The 22943-nt window shown below is 39.7% G+C and overlaps 1 protein-coding gene across 1 annotated transcript in view; it reads right to left on the bottom strand.

Annotated features, from left to right (window-relative positions):
• WDR48 (WD repeat domain 48) overlaps nt 1–22943 on the bottom strand; it is a 45391-nt gene that overhangs the window by 9724 nt on the left and 12724 nt on the right. Inside the window, 9 exon segments of the mRNA XM_038390959.2 lie at nt 1120–1215; nt 3487–3583; nt 4062–4169; nt 6694–6791; nt 8904–9006; nt 9826–9900; nt 16054–16278; nt 16897–16998; nt 17373–17461. Coding sequence (XP_038246887.1) covers nt 1120–1215; nt 3487–3583; nt 4062–4169; nt 6694–6791; nt 8904–9006; nt 9826–9900; nt 16054–16278; nt 16897–16998; nt 17373–17461 — 993 coding nt within the window.

Here is a 22943-nt window from a genome sequence, read left to right as displayed (position 1 = left end):
ACCACACTGAATGAAAAAGTAGTTCAACTCACATAATCCATAGGAACATAGGACTGGAAGGGACCTCCTAGGTCACCAGTCCAGTCACTTGCTATCGAAAGCTATTCCATCATATTAATCCCATTCCTAGTTTTATCAAATTGCATTTTAAACCTAGTTAGTTTGCCCCAACTACTCCTATTGGAAGGCTGTTCCAGAATTTCACTCCTCCAACGGTTAGAAAACTTTTTTCAATTTCCACACTAAATTTATTCCAACACATGACAAGGATTTCAGCTGAAGGCCAATCTGATAAAAGAGCCAAGAGATTACCAAAACTGATAGTTTTGTAAGGTAAACATCTGCAAGACATCTGAATTTAAACCACCTCATTTTATGAAGACCATTAAATACCCAAAGAACACCAAAAACTTTTGAATTGCTTTGGCCCTGATTGGATGTGAACTTGTGTCCCAGTGAAAGGTTCTAGCAATCATCTTCCAAACCTTTGAGCTATAGTTACTCTTATTTTCTGCCAAATCCACCCACATATCTCGTTTGCCATTTACATAACACTACTGTTAACCTCATCTTTCCTTTGTGGATTACTTCAGAAGGTAGCCTCCTGGGTCAGTACACAATGCTATTTTCAACACCCATTCAGTATAACACATTCCAACAAATATAACTGCTATTTATTAGTGTATACTTCCCAGTAATAATTACAAGCAAATTAGGCAATGTGCCCTGGACACTTACCCAGAAAAGCATAACTGAATTACTCCCATTCCTCTGCCCTGTCTAGAATTTAAGGAATTTATTTTCTCCCATAAAAGCCTAGCCTCTTAATTTTACCAGAATTTTTTTTTCATTGCCAACTAATAGCATTTCTGTAAATTCACCCTCAGTGCAGAATCAGCTTTTCAATTGTTTCCTCTTTATTGTGGAGTTCCAAAGGCTTTTAAACAGCACTATCATCAGTGGAGGAGTGCTACGTGAAACATTCCAAAGCAATGTTATATTAAAAGCTATTGTACATGTAGAGACAACTCTAAAAACCTCACGTAAAACAAATGAATGCTATGAATGCAAGAGACAAAAAGATTTAAAGATTCTTATATTGTACAGGTGAACACTAACCATGATTTATTTCATTTTCCTCTTCATCCATTGGATTGATGTGTGTTCTAGGCCAATACTCTAAAAGAGCTTGTAATAGAAGCCCTCCGAGATTCACTATAAAACATGATTAAAAACATAGAATATAATTATGTAAAAATCACTGACCCATATAGCCAGTTTAGGGGAAAAAAAAAAAAAAAAAAAAGAAGACAACTCTCTCTGTTTTTAATTCACAACTGGTTAATATAAGCTAATTGTTTGTATTTCTTATCAAAGCTTAAGAAGTTAATACAAGAGAAACTGAACATTTAAAAAATGTTAGGTCCCAATCCTGCAATGAACTCCATGCTGGCACTGAGGTCTACTGATATGGAGTTCATCTCAGGGTCAGGGGCTTAGGCCCAGATCCACAAATGGACTTGGGCATCTAACTCCCACTGTAGGCACCACTGAGATCCTCAAAACCCTGGCTACTAACCCTGAAGGTGCCTAAAATCCTTTGGCACCTAAATTTCCGATAAAATCCTTATGAAACCTAAGTTTCTGCTTCTGGGTACGTGCACTGCTGCCTCACTCTAAGAGCTTGAATACCTATCTCATGCCTAAGCCCCAGAAGGATCTTTGAACCATGTGAAACTAGGCTTTTCTTTGCCTATCTCGCTGATTGGGCCCAATCTGGTGGGCATGCTCTGAGGACATCTAATTCCAAACAAAACTGTGAGAGGGAAAGGAGGAAGAGGCAGCTGCAGCAACTTCCCTAACCTTTAGTCCAGTGGTTAGGACAGTGTTTCCCAAATAGTTGGTCCCAATCTACCTGTGCGTTGTGGGAAAGTTTTAGATGGTTGCCACATCCAAGGCCAGATGAACTCATCACGTGATCCTGAACTAGGCAAACATATACTTCACCTGGCCTGGATGGAAAGCCTCAGGTGGGTGTGGAGGGGAAAAGAGGAAGGGATTGGTGAGCAAGCCTGTCTCGCACTCACCCCACAGTGGGGCTGGTCCCAGTTCCCCACTCTGGTCATTGTAATCTGGAACACGATGCTGCAGCACCACTCAGGTTTGGTCTGGCCAGCCCTCCCTCATGAGAGAGAGGCAGTCGGGCCAAACTTGAGTGGTGCTGAGACCTTGAGCGTCAGGTAGCACAAGGCAAGAGGGCTTGCCCTACAACCCCACCCCTACCCATCTAGACCTCCCTCTACGCTGGGCCAGGATTAGAGTTGTGGTAACAGGGCAGAGGGTTCATATACGTAAACGATGGGTCACCAAATAAAGACAATGCTGTTGGTGGGTTGCCTTAGTAAAACATTTGGAACCAGCAGGCTAGGGCACTCACATGAGACAGGATTTGAGCAGGGTTCTCACATTTCTTCTCTCAAGACACAGGAGGAAATTGAACCGGGGTCCCTCATTTACTGGGTAATTTCACTAACCACTGGGCTAAAGGTTATAAGGGAGGCTGCCATATCATGCAACCTCCCCATTCACACTGCGCCCCCCCCCCCCCTCGGGCTTTTGCTTAGACTTAGATGTGTGCTGCCATTCTTCTTGCAAGAAACAGCATAGGTGCCTGACTCCAAGAAAGGATTCCTAGATCCTAAGTGGAAACAGGCACCTAATTCCCTTTGAGACACAAGGTTTAGGACACACCCTTCTCCATCGCATCTGCTACTGGCTAGCTTAGGCAGTTCCTCACTAGAATCATAGAATCATAGAATATCAGGGTTGGAAGGGACCTCAGGAGATCATCTAGTCCAACCCCCTGCTCAAAGCAGGACCAATCCCCAATTTTTGCCCCAAATGGCCCCCTCAGGGATTGAACTCACAACCCTGGTATGGCTTTAGTGGATCCGATCCTTAGGTACCTAACTCTTCCCATGCACTAAGCAGGAGCCCAGTGCCCAACTCTGTTTGTTGATTCCACTGGGTTGCAAAGCACCTAGAAGTTAAGTGTGCCCATGCTCTGTTTTGCAATGCTTAAGTTGTTTTGTGGCTTTGGGCTTTGTCTTTAGTCTTGTAGAAAAAGCTAATTTTGCTACAATTCCAGTCAGTTTTAATTGTTTTTAACAAATATTTTAAGATACGAGTTTATTACAGTATTATTCTCTAGTTCAGATCTTTCATGTAATAATTCCAGTCTAGCATTTTTCATTTTGCTTTTTGAAGGAAAATGAAATGACAAATGAAATAGACAAAGTGAACACAAGATTGCCATTATAAAGCATCTCAGTGTATTTTCATTGGAGAGTCATTTGGAGGATTTAGTCTCAAGAAAAGTGGGGAAGTCCAAGCAAGCACAAAATTACCATCTGCCAGAAATATACTAATATATGTAATGGGGTTTTATATTGTTTGAATGAAATGTTAATTTAAATTAAAACTCACATTTTGGATCAGATCCATCTGGACTGCTAAACCCAGCATCTTTTGCTGAGACCCAAGCTGCAAAGCAGTCACTCTCATCTAAAGTAATTGTCAACATCTGTCAAAAGAAGACCATTGGGAGGATACAATATGAATATTGTATTAAGAACCCAGCAGGTTTCTTTTACATATACAGAAGACACACTAAGCTGCAACTACAAAATATGGCAGTGTTTGATTATACACAGACTGTCTACAAAACACTCCATTTCTCAAATTTTATTACATTACTAATTACAGTGTACAAGATTAGTTTAAACCAACATTATCTTCTTACAAAGAATTCTGTAATTAACTATTCTTCAAGTTATCAAGATCCAAAGAAACCTTCACGGACATGTTGATTGAAAGATAAATTATATCAGATAATCAAAATATAGTTTATGTCACATACACATTAAATTAAATCTTAGAGTCAAAGCTTTACATGGCTCACAGAAGGTTAACTTAATAAAGTGTATATGGCAATGCTTTCATGAATAGTCATATGAAATGACAAATGCCCAAATTAGGAAATAATTTAAGTTGTGTCTTACCCCAGTTTTTAAGTCTACTGAGAACCAGTTTGGCACATATACCATTTTAAATCTCTTCTTAATTTCTTCTTCAAAATCTACTTTCCCAAGGTCTTCAACTTTACATGCCTGTACACCAGAATATTAAAAAAAAATATGGAAGTTTCTTAATACTGAATATGCAGTCATATCCACTGTTAAAACCTTTAATTTGCATATCAGAAAAATTAATTTTTAACACGTACTCTCTCATGTGTATACCCTCTATATAATGCATTATTCAACTTGAAGATTCACATTCTCAAAAGGCTGTACAGTAAATTGTATGCTAAGTAAGCTTTTTATTTTTCTTGGTAGCTTGATGCCACTACCCTCCAAACACTAAAACAGAGAAGTATGGAAGCACTACTTCAGAGCAACATAAACTTCTTCCCCAGTGTTGAATCTTGCCTTGCCTTGAACTGTAGCTCATTTTCAAAAAATAAACAGACGGATTCAAAGAAAAAAGGAACCGAATGAATATTAATACTATTCATTACAAGTTCAACATCTACTAGTTCTATAAAAATGCTACTTTGATAGTGGTACTTATTGATCTATTGACAAATTAATACAAAAATGGATTTTGAAATGCTCTTATTTTTAACTTTTTTAATCTGAAAGAACTACTTACCTGTTCTTAGCCTGTTGTCAGTAAAGACATCGTCCTCTCCTCCCCCCACTACTGGAGTGCACCTGCACGCTAAGCCTGGAACCTCTAGTAAGGACTGAGCAGTGCTATGGCTCTCAGACACTCTCTTGAGTCACGGAAAACTCTGGTATAAACAAACATGACCCTCCCCTCTGCCAAAACCTTCATTTACTCTCAATTCCTTACACTCGCTCAGAATCGAATATAGGTTCCAGGAAGTAGGTATGGAGGGTGGAGTCACAGGTGAATACTCTTCTCTCTTTCCTTTAAATATAGTCAGTACAGATCCCCAGCTTTAAAGTGGACTGAATCTATACACAAACTTCTTGGGAGCTAGTGGGTATCCCAGTCCCAGAAGGCAAGGTGCATTCAACTACATCTAGGGCATGCCTTTGGAATGTCCCAATAGTGAAATATGTAAAGATGCTATCAGGTGCTCAGTTCATCCTTTATGCAGCATTGATCTCTGGACTTGGCCTTGAGATCAATGCCCACCTCAGGAGAGCAATTTTCTAAAGCTGCCCGATTAGATAGTCTCCTCATCAGTTTCCTACTGCTAGTGAATCTCCCAAATTTGTACTGACAGTATTCAAAGGGAGAAAGAAAGGTGACTCACCTTTCTCTAAAAAGAAAAGGAGTACTTGTGGCACCTTAGAGACTAACAAATTTATTAGAGCATAAGCTTTCGTGAGCTACAGCTCACTTCATCGGATGCATTGAATGCATCCGATGAAGTGAGCTGTAGCTCACGAAAGCTTATGCTCTAATAAATTTGTTAGTCTCTAAGGTGCCACAAGTACTCCTTTTCTTTTTGCGAATACAGACTAACACGGCTGCTACTCTGAAACCTGTCACCTTTCTCTGGAATTCTTCAAGCAGACTGTTATTACCAATACACTCTTCAACCTCCATCCCTGTTTCTTCAGTCTATAATGGATTCTAAGGCACTGTAGGGTACCATACTTTGTTATAGAACCTTGTTTGGAGCATTCCATGTATCAAGAGAAAAGGCCAATATCTCAAAAGCACTAAAGCGCCTTAAAAGCCCATATCCAACTGACTTTTGGAGAGACTTAGGAGCCTAAGTACCAGTCACTTTTGTAAATAGAATTTAGGAATTTTTGAAAGCGTTACCAAAGATCCATGCAGATCCCACAATAGTCAGGTTTTTTTAGAAGGTATATGCACAAATATGCAACCTGAACTGGCATTTTCTGATTTGTGCTGCTTATTGATGATAATTAAGGATAAGATTTTCTCATGGATATTTTTAGTAAAAGTCACAGACAGGTCACGGGCAATAAAGAAAAATTCATGGAAGCTCATGACCTGTCTCTGACTTTTACTAAAAATATCCATGACAAAATGGGGAGCTCACCTGCGGGATCCCCACACCACCCAGAGCAGCTAGGCAGCTGCAGGGGCCCGCTTGAAGCTCCGTGGGCCCCCAATACCTGTGGGGGCTTGGAATTCAGGGTCCCCCACCGCCTGGGAGGGCCCCTGTGGCAGCTGTGAGCTCTGGGGGGCCCCCACTGCCCAGGAGCTGTGGGGGTCCCCCACAGCTCCTGGCCACTGCAGGCTGAAGTCACAGAGGTCACTGGAAGTCATAGATTCTGTGACTTCCGCGACCTCAGTGATAAAATAATAGCCTTAATGATAATGTTTTGACTGATTTCCATCCATCCATCTGTCCCCCTCCCTGTCATGCATTCTTATTGTGTTCATTGTTTTATTTTAAAGACAGAATTTTAAACGCATTTATGTAAGAATGAACAGTAATGCAGCAGAAGAGACAAATATCATCCCTTATCAATGAGAGTCTTTAAAAATATTTGCACTATGTTTTGTGGCACAACGAGGACCCATTTTCTCCAATCATCACCTCACATGCAGACAAATAGCAAAGGAAACAAAAGACCAGAAATCCATTAATAGATGTCTAATGCAAAATTTTACACTTACCTTCAATACATCCCAGTATGCCACATTATTATTTGTATCTTTGGTTAATATATGTCTCTTGTCATTAAGAATGTGGCACTGAATAATACTAGCACCCCCTAGCAGTTATAAAGAAGAAATAAAGTCAGCAATGCCATTTCATTTAATTAAATGAACAACCAACAACAACATTAGACTGCTACAGAAGTAGGAGCTATTCCTCAGCTCCACCAATTTGGCACAAAGCTATTTCAGCACATAATGAATATATGGCGTGTATGTATATCTACATGTGTTTGAACAATGATGTTGATATAGTGTACAGTCAATTGCTTAACCACACTTTGGGTTGGTATGAAATATACTCAAAAGATAAAATAACCAATGTAGGTCAAGTTTATTACTATACGGCAGGAGTTCTCAAGCTTCATTGCAGTAAGACTCCCTTCTGACAACAAAAATTACTACATGACCCCAGGAGGGGAGACCGAAGCCTGAGCCCCACCACTCCAGGTGGAGGGGGGCCAAAGCCCAAGCCCCACTGCCCTGGAAGGGAGGGGGGCAAAGCTAAAGTGGGGAGCCTGTAACCTGAGCCCTGCTGCCCAGGGCTGAAGCCCTTGGGCTTTGGTCGTGGGAGGTGGGGTTTGGGCTTAGGCTTTGGCTCCAGCATGTCTAACACCAGTCCTGGTGACCCTACTAAAAAATGGGGTCGTGATTCACTTTGGGGTCCCAACCCACAGTTTGAGAACCACTGCTATACAGCAATGATAATATAAAACAGGAAAAAAGTTCTATACAGAGACTATAATATGGGCTTGATCCAAAGCCCCTTGAAATCAATAGAAAGGTCCACATTGACTTCAGTGGGTGTTAGATCAGTGTTACGTCATTTATAGGTTTTAACTGTGACTGATTTTGAAATTATACTTAACAGGGAGTAGTATTTTATATTTATCTGAAATAACTAATCACAATTTCCAACTCTTAATTACTCACAGATCTTACATTGTGGTCATTGTTAACAAAGTACCAATAGAATAACCCTAAAATCCAAGGCTGAGAAGGGTTACTGAATTTTTTTAATTATACTGTTCACCTCACAAGCTAAAAATACGCCTGACACACACAATTGTAGGATACTATTATACAAAACATGCTATTTTCTGTAGTTCAGGTTATAGCAGAGAGAGAATTCCAAGACATTCATGCCCTTAATTTATTATAACTTCATTAAAATGTCTACTCTGAATATAAAAATACTTAACTTTTAGATGCTAACATTTTTTTAGCTAAATTGTCATGGTTATGATTGACATGTATATTTATCCATCTTCACATATGGTTTGGTCATATCGTGTATCTAAGGTACTCAAATGCATATAGGGCACTCAATCTTTAATATATTTATCCTCAATATCCCTGTGAGGTAATGTAAGGAAGTATTATTATGCCCATTTAATAGAGACTAAGGGTATATCTACACCTCAAAAAAAGGTGTGTTCTTAACTGAGGTTAGCTAACACAGGTTAAAAACGTGGTGAAGACACAGCAGCTCTGCTTTTAACTCAGGTCAGCAGCTCAAGTTCAACCCCAGGTTTCTTGAGCTGCTAACCCAAGTTAAAAGCCAGGTTGCCAGATCTTCATTGCTTTTTAAACTGCATTAGAGAACTTGAGTTAGCTAACCCCCAAACCACACTTTTTTTCTGCAGTGGAAACATATCCTAAGTGCCCAAGGTCTCACAGGAAGTCTGTGATGGAGCAGGGAATTGTACCCAAGTCTCAAGCATTCCTGGCTAGCACCCAACCCACGGGACTGGTCCTTATTTTCTCAAAGGCCTTGACCATCAGCTCTGATAACCCAAGTTAGAATGAGCAAGTGAGGAGAACGGGTAGTATCTAGAAGAGCCATCGCCTAAACCCCTCCCATTCCAACACATTCCCCCACAGTATGTTTATAAAAGAATAGTTTAAGTGCTTTTAAATGGAAGAACAACAGAAAATTCCACTAATGTTCACATACCGTACTAAATTTTTATATTGCAAATTTTTTATATTGCATTTTCAGATAAATATGGGCCTGATCCAGTGCCACCTGAACACAACGGAAAGGCTCAAACAGAATTCTATGAGCTTTGGAACAGGCCCCATATTTGTCACACTACCCTCTTCACCTGCCATTTTTTCCTAACAATATTAATTATTTTTTGAGATGTTCTGAAAGACCTGTTTACCTTTGATAACTTGGTCAGGTTGGGTACAAAGAGGTGTTATAGGATTGGTACAGTCATTGTCATAGTCCCCAGAAGCTCTAAAATTATGAATTCCTTTCAAAGTCTAAAAGAAGAGACAAAAGCATGACAGTCAATTTGCAGAGATCATTAAAACCTATGAACATAGCTAGCCAATGTGAGTGAGGTAATATCTTTTATTGGACCAACTTCTGTCAAAGAGACAAGCTTTCATGCTAACTCAAAAGCATGTCTCACACCTCACACAAGTCCACTCAATCCTACTTCTTGTCCAGACAATCACTAAGACAAACAAGCTTGTTTACATTTACAGGAGATAATACTGCCCGCTTATTTATAATGTCACCTAAAAGTGAGAACAGGCATTCGCATGGCACTGTTGTAGCTGGTGTTGCAATGCATTTATGCGCCAGATATGCTAAACATTTGCATACCCCTTCATGCTTCAACTTGTAGGCTCTAAACTTTTACATCGTTTTGTTTTTAGATACATTTAGATAGATTTAAAATACAGTTATGTAAAAATAAATTCTATTTGTAAGTTGCACTTTCATGATAGAGATTGCATTACAATACTTGTATGAGGTGAACTGAAAAATACTATTTCTTTTGTTTATTTTTACAGTGCAAATCTTTGTAATCAAAAATATAAAGTGAGCACTGTACACTTTGTATTGTGTTGTAACTGAAATCAATATTTGAAAAATGTAGAAAAAAATCCAAAATATTTACAATAAATTTAAATTGGTATTCTATTATTTAACAGTGAGATTAAAACTGTGGTTAATTGCGATTTTTTTTAATCGTGCGATTGTGATTTTTTTTAATTGTTTGACAGCCCTATTGTAAACTCATACTGAACTTAAATTTTAGTCATATAATGGACAAAAAAAAAATCACTCACCCACTTATTCACAGAAGATTTAGTTGTTGCAACCCAAAGGGCTGGAGGAGGATCAGCTGATCTATCAAGTTCCATCTGAATAATTAAACCACAGAACACTTTTAGATACCCCAAGTTTAACATTTTTCTTTTCAACAAGTTTTTGCTTTCAAATGACCTCCAGTCATTGCCAGATGTGCTCCAGAAACAGCACTACTTTCAAGCTTACTGAAGAAATACAAGTTTCAATACAGTAAATAGCTAATTGTAATTTTTAACTTTATCGGTGATTTTAAATTTCATTACAAACAATAAAAACAATTTTAAATCTCTAAAAACATTTTAGATGCGACTAGAAATTGTGACTAGAAATACTGAATATGTTTAAGTTGTTTTTAGCAAATCAGCTGTGGTTTAAAATGTTTCAAAAACTACAGTATTTTTATACATTATCTAAAGATTTTAATATTTGACAGGATGATCATTTTTAAAAAGAGATACAATTAAGAAAGTTCAGTACTACTAAATATGTAGAATTTCAGAAAATTAAATTCACTTGCTGGTTTACTATAGCAGTAGTGATCCATCCTAGTTAAGGATCATAGAACATTTCTATTCTAGCCCTGTGTGTGATCACAATTTTTAAAATTTCATTTTCAGATGAAATTTTCCAGGTTTTGACCCCTTCAAAAATACACTTTAGATATGCACAATACATTTTGAATTTGGTTCTTTTGCTAAGCCAGTAAAGCGTGCAACTAAGGAAGACCAGACTGCTTATGCATTTTAGCTGTACACTAGAATATACATCTCTTGGGGACCTAGCTGTTCCAATGGTACATAGCCAAATAGTTACCAGCTATGACACTCTCCCTCACTCATCTTTTTTCCTTTTTTTAAAAAATAAGACCTTAGATTTTTTTTATGCAATTTCCTAAATTAAGAGAATGTTAGTGTTGCAAAATTAGATGTTCCAAAATCCTACACACCTTAACTCTTCTCTCCCTTGTGAGTATGCATCACCGTACAGTCTAGTTACATAATCACATATTATTTCTCAAATACAATATACTACAATTTTTTCTTCAGACTTAGAAACACAGCTGTAAATTTTTGTAATCCCCCACCCCTTGAACACCTACATTACCAAATACATGGATACATTCAGAGTGCATAGCTTTTTTGTGAAGAAAGCATTTAGGGAAGAACACCGGTAAGTTAAGATTACCTACTCCTGAGGGCATTCTGCACCAAAAAATTAAAAATTCTACGTACAACATTCTAAAATTCTGCAAATTTTATTTATCAAGTAATCGTGGAGGCTTCAGCACTGCACTGGGGAACACAGGCCACTGGCTGTACATAAGTGGGAGATCCTTCTGCAGTTCCCCCCTAAAAACACTGACTCAGCGGTGAGGCTGCACCCTACCCTGACCTAGCACAAGGACCGGGCCTGACCCAGGAACATCCCAGGACCTTGCCTTTTAAAGAATGGAGTGAGTGAAGCTCGTTCACTCTTCTGGCCAAGTTGACAGTCTTGCAAGTAAGATAATGGATGAAGCATTTTGAAAGGGGCTTTAAGAGCACTCTAAGTTTTAAAAGGATGACATTGATGTTTCACACTGGAGTAAGTTCTCTTACTAGAGGGTATGTACGTATCTGGCCGTTGATAAATCTGGAGATCACTGAATGAGAGATCAAGAACAACAGCATCAGTGGATGATACACCCATACTGTTGCCAGTCATACTGCTGCCAGACAGACCTTGACTGAGTGAAATTAAAGTCCAGATTGTTATAACTACAGCAAATGTTCAAAACAATCTTTGGCACTGGGGTGTGCACTAGGTCTAGGCCTTGTTGGGCCACTCATATTGAAAAAATTGTTTCCATTTAAAGTAAGTCTTTCTCACGGATAGCTTTCTGCTCCATGCCAGGATTTCCTGAACATGTTAGAAGCACTCCCTTTGCAGGGTGCTCAAAACAGCATTCAGGCCATCAGATGCAGCAACTCTGGGTTTGGATGGAACACTTAACCCTGATCCTGTGATTGCAAGTCTGGGTGGTCTGTCAGCCACAACTGTCTCGGCCAGAAGGGAGCTATGAGACTGAGTGTGACTTTGTCTCCTCTGGTTTTGGCAGTTATCTTGTTGATTAGCTAAATCAGTGGGACGGCATCTTGATTTCATTGCAGAAGGAAGGCATTCAGCAAGCAAGCAAGCAAGCAAGCAAGCCCACATCCCTTGTATCTGTAGATGGGTCCAGGATTCCCCCCCCATACCAGATGTGCCTATGACTAATGCCCTGGAAGGTTACAAGGTCATGAACTGTATCTCTTTTTGCATATTACTCGGATGCAGTTAATAGTTCAATAGCTCAAGGACATGAGTGGAATTAGGACTTTCTTGCTAACTGGATACTTTGCAGGGGTATAGGCTCATCTGAGCCAGAGATGTAGCAGTCTCCTCTCAAGTCTGATAAGTGGCTTCACATATGTACAGGCAGACATATGGCCTAAAATGCAAGACAAATCCGTATCGTCATAGCTGGCTGCGATTTCACGTTGTTCAGTAATGACTAAAGGGAGAGGAATCAGTCTTCTGGCAAGTAAGCCCTTGCTGTTGTGGACTCTATCCTGGCTCACAATTTACTCTATTGTTTGATAGGATAAAATAAATGATATTTTCTTGCAGCTCACCCAAAGGCCCAGATAGGTGAACAGAGAAAGGGTGTAGTTGAGTCGTGTCAGAATTCCTTGATGCGATTCTGCCTTTGATCAGCCAATCATCTATATACAGATACACGTAGATGCACCTTTTCCTTAGGTGTGCTGCCACTATGGTGAGGCATCTGACATAGACTCTGGGTGCTGTGGAGAGTCCAAGGGTCAGTATCTTGGACAGGCAATGATTTGACTCCAGAATAAATCTCAAGTACTGCTTATGAGCCAAGTGAATCACAGGATGAAAGTATGCATCCTTAATAACAAGAGTTACAAACTAGTCCTAAATCTAAAGTGGTGGAATGATGAAGCAAGTGTTACCATCCCAAATATGAGGCAGTGCATGCATTTTCAGAATAACGAAATATTGGAAGAAGCCTCTTCACCTGTACTCCTGCAGGATCTCTTTTACATCTCCTATGTGAAACAACGAAGCCAATTCTTTTGGTAAAAGGCTCTCATTAGAAGGATCCATGAAGAGGGACAAGGGTGGTTAAGAGGCAAGGAAAGAAAATGGCTGGGATAGCAATAGGCTATGTCCAGCATTTGTCTAATCTCTGACTACACCTGATGGAAGTGGGAGAGGATGACTTCCAAAGTCTGGCTGTAGGATGGTGTTTATGTGGTTCTTGACACACCTCCAGTCAAATCTGCTGCCTCTAGATGGGAGCCTGGTGCATGACAGAGCAGAGTGACAGGTGCCTTCTGGTGTAATGGGGCCACTTTCTAGGCAGGTATTCCAGTTTGTGATTGTGGGAAAGAGACTGTGTTCTTTGTCCGAGTGGGGGCTGATACAAGAAGGGCTTCTGATATGGTGCTTCTGGTATGGGTATAAATTCTGAAGATCCAAAGACACCCCCAAATCCTTGAGGGAATGGAGCACCTTGTATGTCTGCTTGCTGAAGAGCTTCATGCCCTTAAAAGGTACATCCTCTACTGTCACCAGGACTTTTCAGAATCCCAGACACCTGCAAATAGGAAACATGACACATTGCAGCTTATATAGCCATGGATCAAGAGGCCACCGACTCATCCATTGCCAATAGTAGTGTGGTTTTCATTACCATGTGACCCTCCTTGATGGAGTACCTTGCATCCTCCCCAAGTCCTGAGGAAGCCTAGATAGGAAGGAGATCACCCTTTCCCTCATTAGAGAACTGCATTTCACAAACAGGGCTTGGTAGTTCACACTGTTGAATACGAGGGAGGTTGATAACTAGGCCTTTTGGCCAAAGAATTCATTTCTTGGAGCCCTTATCTTTCAGGATCCCCTTGGTGGACCTGTTTTTTCCCCCTGGACCTGCAGAAAACACAAGGGAACCCCATGCTGGTTGCACATAAAAATGTTTGAAGCCCTCGAACAGGACTTGATAGAGCTTTTCTACTCACTTTGAAGAACGAGAAAGGGAGACTGCAGCATGCAACAGTCCCTTTGCTGAGTCCAATATATTCTCATTGATTGGAAGGACAATTCTTGTCAGCACCAAGGAAATGAGGTAATTGAACAGTCTGTGCTTGTTCTTTTGAATCACCATTGTCTCAACATCCAAAGTTTCAGCTATCCTCCAAAACAGATCTTGAGCAGCCCTAAAGTTATTGATGACCAGAGTCAGGGCTGAGGTGACAGCCTCATTTAGCGAATAGAAAGATTCCTTAGATAGGGAAGGCAATTAGGAAGTGTCTTGAGCCACATCTGCTCCATCACAGGGAGGTTCTTCTGGTTCTGGTGTAGAATGCCTAGCTACTAATGTGCATGGTGAATGAGACCTCCTCTTTTCTGGTACACTGATGGAGCTCTGCTCTGGAACCTGTAGGAAGGTGGGCCCCAGTAGTGCCAGTAAGGCTCCAATGGTAAATTGTACCCTTACTGGCCATACTGTCTCTTGAACCTTCTCTGTCTCTGATGGCTTGCTTCCAATCCTTCATATTGAAAAGGATTTGGAAGACTTGCCTTTGGAGGAACGCTCTGAGTCTTCCTTATGGGATGAACCCACTGTGCACTGAGCTGTGCTTGTGCTCAGTGTGGGTACATCGCTTGGTGTCTGAAGTGGATGGCATAGGTGCCCTGGGGTTGATGCCAATGCACTTAAGGCGCTGAGGCAGTCTGTGCTGATAGTGCCAGAAGGGTCAGCACCAGCACCAATGGTCTTGGCACCCTTTTAGGATTTCTTCTCCCTGCTGGCATCAGAGGTATGGTGCCAGGGGCACTTGCCATAGCTAGCTTCCTCAACTCCAGCTTGAAGTATGTCTCTTCTCCAGGATTGGACATGACCTTTATGGATTGCTTTGAGTCTCATCTCTCTCAATTTTCAAGTGTGGAACAACAAGGAGTTGCAGAGGGAGCACTTGTCTGGGGGGTGTCCTTCTCTGAGTTAGAAAAAAAAAAAAATCTATCGTGCCCATTAAAGACATAAGATCATCATATGATGGGCAAGATTGATACCCTGTGGCTTTACAGTCTGCCATGCTGGTGTTTGTGTGAAGTACTTCATCCTGCTGTGAAGCAGGGTATAGAGGGTCTCCCTATCTCTTTTTCTTTGGAACATCCAATGAGAAATAAGAAGATAATGAGGGTGAAGAAAAATTTCTTCACAAGAGGGTTGAGTCTGAAGCTTGAAAAACTATAGTGGGTTGGACACTGTCCAAGTTCTGTCTTGCTGCCACAGGCAGTAAGAGGGAACTGAGGAAGGATTGCCACTGATCTGCCCTGTATTCCCTTGGATGAAAGCACAAGGAGGAACAAGGTGCATGCACAGCACCCAAGGACACTACTATTTAAATGATTCCGAGCTCATGTCCATGACACACACACATCCCTATAGTGGAATCCACAGACACACATTCAAAGAAGAATTTAATGGGGTGAACATTGGTTGTCTTACACATATTCTTACATACAGTTATATTTGTAGCTGTTCTGTTACATAACATGCCACAGATTAAGCATAACTATGTTTTACTGTGTAAACTTTTCATATGAGTGAGTTATGGATGGTCTAGAATATTGAGCAGCATACAAAGCTACCAGTTGTTACCCATATCTGATATTGTAGAAAAAAGCATCCAATTTGTGAATCTGAGAAATGGCATGTAACCAACCCTGTAGCTAAAGGCTGTTGAAATACATACACACCCAGGGGGAGAGCCAAGCTTGTTTCCAAACACATGAGTACTGAACCATTGAACCTAACTCTCTTTCCATAATTCTTAATGGAAATAATTCCCAGAGCAACTTGCTCTCTAATGCAAGGATCTGAAAAATCCTTTTCAAAGAATGAAAATCTGCAAATCATCATTAGATTCAAAATTTTACCAGGGATCAAAATTCTCTTTGGGACCAGTAATTAGAACATTTTACTGGTCCTAAGAACAACTGCAAAGGTCCAAAGGAATTCCAGCTTTGTTATGTTATCAGATGGTGTACCTTAAACACCAAGTCATTCCATTTACCATCTTGCATTTTAGGAGCTACCAAAAGCTCCTATGGAAGATCAAATTTGTAGCAATCTTTTAAAGTAAACCTATTACCTTAAGAACTGGTGCCTTTTCTTCACAGATGAGCACACGGATATCAGGATTTCGTAAATCTGTGCAATAAATCTTCCTGTCTCTTCCTCCTGAATAAACATGAGTGAAGGCTTCATTGACCTGCAGAGCCCAAACACCTTCATCGTGGACTCGATATGTGGCTATACATCTCTGCTGGCCAAGGGACCATAGACGAATAGTTCCATCAGAGCTGCCTGAAAGACACTGAGCAACAAACATTGTATTTAAACTATACCACTAAGTACCTGGAAAAAAGTGACTATTAAAAAAACCCCAAAAAACCAGAAAAAACAGTTCTTATATGAAGACTCTAGAAATCTTACATTCATATTTTTCCATTAAGACTGTGTTAAAGTCAAAATTCTGGTCACATTTTTCTTTACGTGATGCGTATATTGTACATTACATCAACAAGAGAGACGGAGACAAAAATAATATTGTTTTACTCCCTCCCACAAGTCTCCCTCCCCAAACACAAACTAACCAATATTAGTTTACAAGTAAAAGAAAAGGATAAAATATTCAGATGTGAAATCACAAGCTCATTTCTTTAACAACATATTTATGGAAATTCTCTTAGCTACTGGTCACAACTATGCTTCAAAAGTAAAGCGAAAAGTTACAGATTATTAATTTAGTTTAATATATTTAGATTAGAACACTCACTTTTAGACCAATTTATTTTAAGTTTTATTTAAAAGACTTTCAATATTCTACATAGAAAAAGTGGAAAAAACTGTTCTGTACTGAAAAAATTTTTTTATAAAGCTTTAAAGAAAAACCTAAGTGAAAGATATTTGTGCTTCAAATGAAAACCCATACCTGTGTGCCATCTCTGTTCAACAACAAAGCTTTTACGTTATCCGTGTGCCCTTTAAGTTTCATCAGCTTTGCACAAGTCCTTGGATCCCATACCCTTAAAACCTGTCAAAGCAGATAAGATAATTACATATAATGTCATTTTCACACATGCATTGCCTACATATGAAGATATCTTTGAAGTAACTCCCATTTCTTCAAATAAGTGATTCTTCCAAAAGTTTAAAAAAAATTGATACTTTTGCAAGATACCTATATTTTATTAAACTCACAAACACCTAACATTTTATCTGCTATCAGGAGTATTTGCAGCAGAGATTTTGTTATGTTTTTACAATAAGACCAATTTACTTCAAATGATAACAAGTTAAACAAGAGGACATTGATAGTCAATTCAGAATTAGATTAGAACTCAGTGTCTAAAAAAAATTAGCAATCATTTTACTAAGTTTGAAAGAGTTCTAACAGGTCCTGCTTACCTTTTCAGTGGACCCTGATACAATTACTGTTCCCATTTGATTCATCGCAAGGCTGTAAATGGAATCTTTGTTCCCACTCAGGGAAGAAGCTAGTGCAAAATAAGATAACAGTATTAATGCTTTGCTTTCTCCATTTGTCAAAAAAACAAACACTATACTCTTGAAAATGCTGCACTTAAGAGCCAACTGCAGGTTTTGATTCAGTATGATGGTCCAATGTGAAAAAACAACAGTGTTCCCACCCAAGTATCTAGAATTACTTTTAATAGAAAAAGAATCTGGATAACATATTGCTAGAACACGCCTTCTCAATTCCTGATTTGCAATTCTGTAAAAGAATCATTATAATCATAATACCACTGCAACACCATTGATTGGCATTAGGATCATTAGAGTTCTGTCTGCAGCTTCTTCTCAGGCCCTCTATGTTAACTCCAGTGTAAGAGCGGGATTTATAAGAGCCTCTGAAATACAGTGGGTTTGTGTTGCAAACGCAGACTATAACATTTTGCATATGGAAATTCAATCCCATCACTTCTAAAATTGTATTTTATAGATTAAGGAACCTTTTTCTTAATCCTGTGGAGCAGATATAGAACTTTTAGTTTATGGATGTGTGCACCTGGGAAGTCGTAGTGTGGGGTAGGGATGTGTGGGTCAGAGAACTTGATAAAAGAAAAGGAGGACTTGTGGCACCTTAGAGACTAAAAAATTTATTTAAGTATAAGCTTTCGTGAGCTACAGCTCACTTCATCGGATGCATTCAGTGGAAAATACAGTGGGGAGATTTATATACACAGAGAACATGAAACAATGGGTGTTACCATACACTCTGTAAGGAGAGTGATCAGGTAAGGTGAGCTATTATCAGCAGGAGAAGCGGGGGGGGGGGGACCTTTTGCAGTGATAATCAAGGTGGGCCATTTCCAGCAGTTGACAAGAATGTCTGAGGAAGGGGGGCAGGGAGGAAGAATAAACATGGGGAAATAGTTTTACTTTATGTAATGACCCATCCACTCCCAGTCTTTATTCAAACCTAAGTTAATTGTATCCAGTTTGCAAATTAATTCCAAATTCAGCAGTCTCTCGTTTCAGAGTAGCAGCCATGTTAGTCTGTATACGCAAAAAGAAAAGGAGGACTTGTGGCTTGATGTTTCTCCAAAATGTAGGGGTGTGTGTAGGAGAAGGCTGTAAGGATCCAATCAGTGGAGGGGTGAAGGTGTTCCATTCCCCAATACTGGAGGAGCAGGGACACAAAATATCAGAGGAGTTCAGAGTTAAAACTTCGTCAGTTTCAGAAAGAAATTCACTAGCTAAGGCATAGGCAGGACTAGAATGGTGGTAATGGCACTGACAGCAATTATCATAGTCCTCCTTGCAACAAAAGGCATTGTAGATACTTCTGTACAGTACATAAATTCTCCACCAGATTTTTAACACATGGCTCACCATGCAGCAGCATAAAGATTCTGTCTAGTTGAAAAACTTGTGGCTTCATTTCGGTATCCTCCTAATCATCTGGTATTGTTATTTGAAGTGTAACCTTTCATGCAAAGCCTTTTTTGTCATTCATAATCAAGATGCTTTGGCTCCAACTCTTATTGCAGAGCCAATAGAAGAGCAACAAACAGGACCAAACCCCTTAAAATGAGATTTGGCAACTCAGCCATTTTAAAGTTTCGTTAGATGAAAACTGGTCTTACTCTAAGTCGAGAATAGCTGCTATACATATGTAGCACCTATTTTTCTCTTTGATATTAAAAACCCATACGCTCCTGGCTTTGTATGTAATTCATAATATAGATCAGGGGTTCTCACAACAAACTTTTTGGTGGCCTCCGAGTGTGGCCACCAACTCTTGCTCGTGTCCGCTCTGACAATTTTTCCTAAAATACTCAATTAACTTTAGGAAAAACAGATAAATATGCACATATACATATCCAAATCATTATAATTCATTTATGTAGAGCTTTTTTTGTAGACTCAATGATAAAAATAATGTACAGTTGTTTCTCTTCTTTACTGGACCTATACAGAATAGAAACACAAATAAGGTGCTTTGCACATTCTCATCTTTTTTTGTTGCTTCTTTTGCTTTTTAAGTTGCTTTAAAACAAACAAACAAAACAAACACTTGTTTTGTATGCTTGTTAATATCACTTTTCACAGCAGACTTACTAGCTAGCTGGGAGTGATATTAACATACATACAAATATCAATTGTCACGGGAGAGTTACTCAGCCCTGTTGAGCCAGGAGACAAATTAAGCCCTGGATGAGGAGGTGGGTAGGAAGACAGAGGGGGCGAGAGAGGTAGATGGGGAGCCAGGAAGGCAGCAGGGGCCAGGGATGATACAGGGGGTGATGAGCCAAGAGCCAGCATCCACAGCCGGAGCCCAAAGCCCCGCGACCGGAGCCTGCTGCCTGTCCTCCCAGGGCTGAAGCCCGAAGCCAGAGACTCACTGTACCCAGGAAGGTGGGAAACTCACTGGCTGCCTGCTTCTCTGACCTTTGTGGCTCCAGAGGAGGGCAGGGCACAACCCCTGCTGGTGGCTCTGGGGGAGGGGGCCACTGCTTTCACCCCTTCCTTCCCCCAGTCATTGCCCATGAGGCTGTGGCAGCAAGAAAAGCCCCTGGTGGCCGAAAGCAGCCACAGTGGTCGCATTTGAGAAATGCTGAGTAGATATACCACGTATGTATAGCAAAAAACAGGTTTGATTTCACTGAACTTTGCATAAGTATATTTATATTATAGGATATTAGGAAATTACTGTTCTGTTTGCTCAGCAGCCATGATTATATTGTGGTAGGATATTACAAGTCAAAAAAAATTTAGTCTTCCAGTTTCATAATATGCAGCATTTGATTACAAGAGGTGCTTTGAAACTTGGGCCAGATGTAGAGCTAAATTCTTCCCTCTCTTCCTAACTCTACAGACTTCACTTGGTTTTATAAATGTAAATGTGGGCAGAATTTGACCCTTAATTTCTTACCAGACTGAAAGGAAACAGTATAAGGAGCCTAAGTGGGCAAAGTATAAGAGATATGGTGTCTCTCCATTGTAAAGGATCCAAAAGTACAAATCTTCCTAGAAACAGAAGTTTCACACCTTCCCTCTTGAAGGAGGCCTTCTTCAGAGTAAGCATTTTTCCCTCTGAATTAGAATGCCTACATCTAGAAAGACTGATGAATACACTCTTAACAAGGTTTCAGAGTAGCAGCCGTGTTAGTCTGTATTCGCAAAAAGAAAAGGAGTACTTGTGGCACCTTAGAGACTAACAAATTTATTAGAGCATAAGCTTTCGTGAGCTACAGCTCACTTCAAATGAAATGCATCCGATGAAGTGAGCTGTAACTCTTAACAAGATCTGTCTACTGTCAGGCTCCTTATACTGTTTCGTTTCAGACTGGTAAGAAATTAAGGGTCAAATTCTGCCCACATTTAGATTTATAAAACCTAGTGAAGTCTGTAGAGTTAGGCAGAAGAGGAGGGCAGAATTTACCACTACATCTAGCCCAGTTTCAAAGGTCCTCTGGGGCATACAGTATGTTTTTCTCTAGCCCATTAGGAACATTGTTTACTGAACAATCAAGTGCTTAAGAAGAGTGATAAAACCAGAGCATTTTTTTCTTCTTAGAATCTTTAGTGTTTGAACTCCACAGGCACACATTTGTTTCTACTGCCTTTGCGGCATTCTCTCTACGTTCTTTAATCTCGGGTCAAAAAAATGGCCGTTGAATTATTTATAGGAATGTTCATTTGCTTCAATTTGGCCCAATATCACTATAGAAGTTTCTAATAAACCCATCTTCACTTGATGTACAACAGCCTTACAATGTTTTCCTATGAGCCAGCTAGTAAATCTCTAAACTACTCTTGCATCCGCACCCATTAGGCTAGAAGATGACCTATCCACAGTTGTCAGCAAAGATTACTTGGAAATAGAAACTCCCAACTACTTCAACAATAACCAGTTTTAGAAAGAATTACTGGAGTAAACCATCAAAAACAAAAGCAAGAGAACATTGCCAGACATTTGAAGACGACGACAAAATATCCACTTGCAACAACACCAAGAACTGTATACATTCTCTGTTTTTAAAAAACTCAATGTTCCTGCAAACTGTTTATATGTTCTGTTATATTACATTCATTCCAAGCACACAATCTTTAAAACAGGGCTTGAAAAATCCACCGACCAATGATTAGTGAGATACTCTTCTCTAGCCGGAAACTCAGCCATAAATTTCTGCTGAGTTATTATTAACTCATTTTTTTAAAAAAAAAAGTGTTTCTACCCCTCATGATAAGCTAACCTTTCAAAGTGACATGTTCTTCCTGAGTCTACACACCACCCACACATACACTCCCCTTCAGTGTCTCTGCTATTGTTCACAGCTTTATCAACAGTGCAGGAGTAAACTTAACGAAACAGGTCATTTTCATTGCTGTTATTCAGAACCCTATGGCAACAATGTAGGAGAAAACCACCCATCTTCTCAGCAGCCAGAACGTTCTAGAGGGAGGAAAGAGAAAGCTTCTCTCTTAACCCTTTATTTTTTAGTGCAGGAGGTGATGCTTTGTAGTGCTTCATGTAAGATACCTGCTAAACAGAAGCTGATATTTAAGACTGACTCACAAAAAAAGGATCTACAAAACAAAGAGGAGTCCAGTGGCACCTTAAAGACTAACAGAATTATTTGGGCATAAGCTTTCATGGGTAAAAAGCCCATTTCTTGTATTTGAAGTCTGTTTTTGAAGTTTTTTTTTGTTGAAGTATGGCTACTTTTAAATCTGTTATAGAATGTCCAGGGAGATTGAAGTGTTCTCCTACAGGCTTTTGTATAAAGAAAGGAGTACTTGTGGCACCTTAGAGACTAACAAATTTATTAGAGCATAAGCTTTCGTGAGCTACAGCTCACTTCATCAGATGCCTATTTCCACTCTATACGGCTAAATTCAGTGCCTTGCATAATGACAGGTTTCAGAGTAGCAGCCGTGTTAGTCTGTATTCGCAAAAAAGAAAAGGAGTACTTGTGGCACCTTAGAGACTAACAAATTTATTAGAGCATAAGCTTTCGTGAGCTACAGCTCACTTCATCGGATGCCTTATTTCCACTCTATACGGCTAAATTCAGTGCCTTGCATAATGACAGGTTTCAGAGTAGCAGCCGTGTTAGTCTGTATTCGCAAAAAGAAAAGGAGTACTTGTGGCACCTTAGAGACTAACAAATTTATTAGAGCATAAGCTTTCGTGAGCTACAGCTCACTTCATCGGATGCCTTATTTCCACTCTATACGGCTAAATCAGTGCCTTGCATAATGACAGGTTTCAGAGTAGCAGCCGTGTTAGTCTGTATTCGCAAAAAGAAAGGGAGTACTTGTGGCACCTTAGAGACTAACAAATTTATTAGAGCATAAGCTTTCGTGAGCTACAGCTCACTTCATCGGATGCCTTATTTCCACTCTATACGGCTAAATTCAGTGCCTTGCATACCATTCCTGATGTCTGATGTGTGTCCATTTATTCTTTTACGTAGAAACTGTCTGGATTGGCCAATGTACATGACA

This window comes from Dermochelys coriacea, chromosome 2 (genome assembly GCF_009764565.3).
Source record: "Dermochelys coriacea isolate rDerCor1 chromosome 2, rDerCor1.pri.v4, whole genome shotgun sequence".
Taxonomy (NCBI): Eukaryota; Metazoa; Chordata; order Testudines; family Dermochelyidae; genus Dermochelys; species Dermochelys coriacea.
Note: the sequence above shows the minus strand (reverse complement) of the source record. Positions and strands in the feature narration are given on the sequence as shown.